Genomic DNA, 1,154 nt, shown 5'->3' on the forward strand with positions numbered 1-1,154 from the left:
GAGATAGAATGAAGCAGAATGATGAAAAAGGGGTCCCTATGTCCTCCAGCAGTCTAAGCCTATAGCAGCAGAACTATAGAGATAGATCAGGATAACCTGAGCCAGTTAACGTGTGATCTTTTCCCTCCTAGTTGCTGGTTCTGACTGGAGTCCGGTATCTGCAGACAGCGATGGAGAACGTCATCAGGCTTGGCGACCCAGAGTCTGAGTCAGAGGGCTGGATTCTGGAAAATAGCCTGGCAGAAACAGCTTGCTACAATTTCAATATCATCAAGAACCTGGGAAAGTGTTACCAGGTGGATGAAGACCCGAACATTAACATCCCAACCGCAGCTGCAGACCAGGAGGTTCCACCCCTCCAAGTCCGAGTCAGTGTGACCAGCTGACCTTCAGAAAGGTTGAGGACCTCTAAACTGATCTGCTTTTTTTTTCTTGTTAAGACTTATTTTGTGTGTATAAATATATTACTGAGAAAGACACTAAAGACTTGAGGATGTTCCAGAACTAGAACTGTTCTATGTTGTTCTTTGAAAAAGGGAAATTCATCCACTAAAGGTGCTAAAGCAGCCGTGCTAAAACACTGCAGGCAGAACAGCTGTCAGTGTGGGGAACCAGCTGCTAACATCTGTGGCCTCCAAGGAGAAAGGTCCAAATGCAGGTTCTGACTGGGTGTGGAAGGTTCTCTCCTGTTACTCTGGCTTTCACTGCTAAGCTGCTCATTCACGGTTGAAAAGCTTAATTTTGTATAACCTGTGTACAAGATGACAATAAAGTTTGTCTAAAGCCTCATTTCACTTCCATTTTGCAACCATGCAGAGATCGGTCTGAGCACGGTAACCAACATAAGAGAGCACGCGCAACCGAACCGCGCTAAGCTGGTACTAGTTCATCAGTAGAGCTCGCCGCGGTTCTGTTCTGGCTCGGTTCTCAGATAACAAAGACCCTAACCCAGCAGACAGCGTCATCTCCTTACAGTCAGCCTCCGTAATCAGGAAATTTCAGAAATTCCTAAAATCCTAGCTTCCTACCGCGCCGCACGATTTCCAGTGATGATTCTGCTTAGCAGTGCGATGAACCTCAACGTCTGTCGTTGTTTCCTGCGTCTGGAAGCCCTGATTAGACGATCGGTTGTCGTATCCACTTCCCAAAAGCCG

At 46.8% G+C, this 1,154-nt stretch overlaps 1 protein-coding gene across 1 annotated transcript in view; it reads left to right on the forward strand.

Moving 5' to 3' along the window:
- LOC107104976 (photoreceptor outer segment membrane glycoprotein 2-like) overlaps positions 1-386 on the forward strand; it is a 5,522-nt gene extending 5,136 nt beyond the window's left edge. The window contains exon 3 of the mRNA XM_015405093.1: positions 132-386. Coding sequence (XP_015260579.1) covers positions 132-386 — 255 coding nt within the window. The remainder of the gene's footprint in view (positions 1-131) is intronic.
- Positions 387-1,154: the final 768 nt, after the last annotated feature.

The sequence above is a fragment of the Cyprinodon variegatus genome, unplaced genomic scaffold (genome assembly GCF_000732505.1).
Source record: "Cyprinodon variegatus isolate N-32 unplaced genomic scaffold, C_variegatus-1.0 Scaffold1982, whole genome shotgun sequence".
NCBI classification, from domain to species: Eukaryota; Metazoa; Chordata; class Actinopteri; order Cyprinodontiformes; family Cyprinodontidae; genus Cyprinodon; species Cyprinodon variegatus.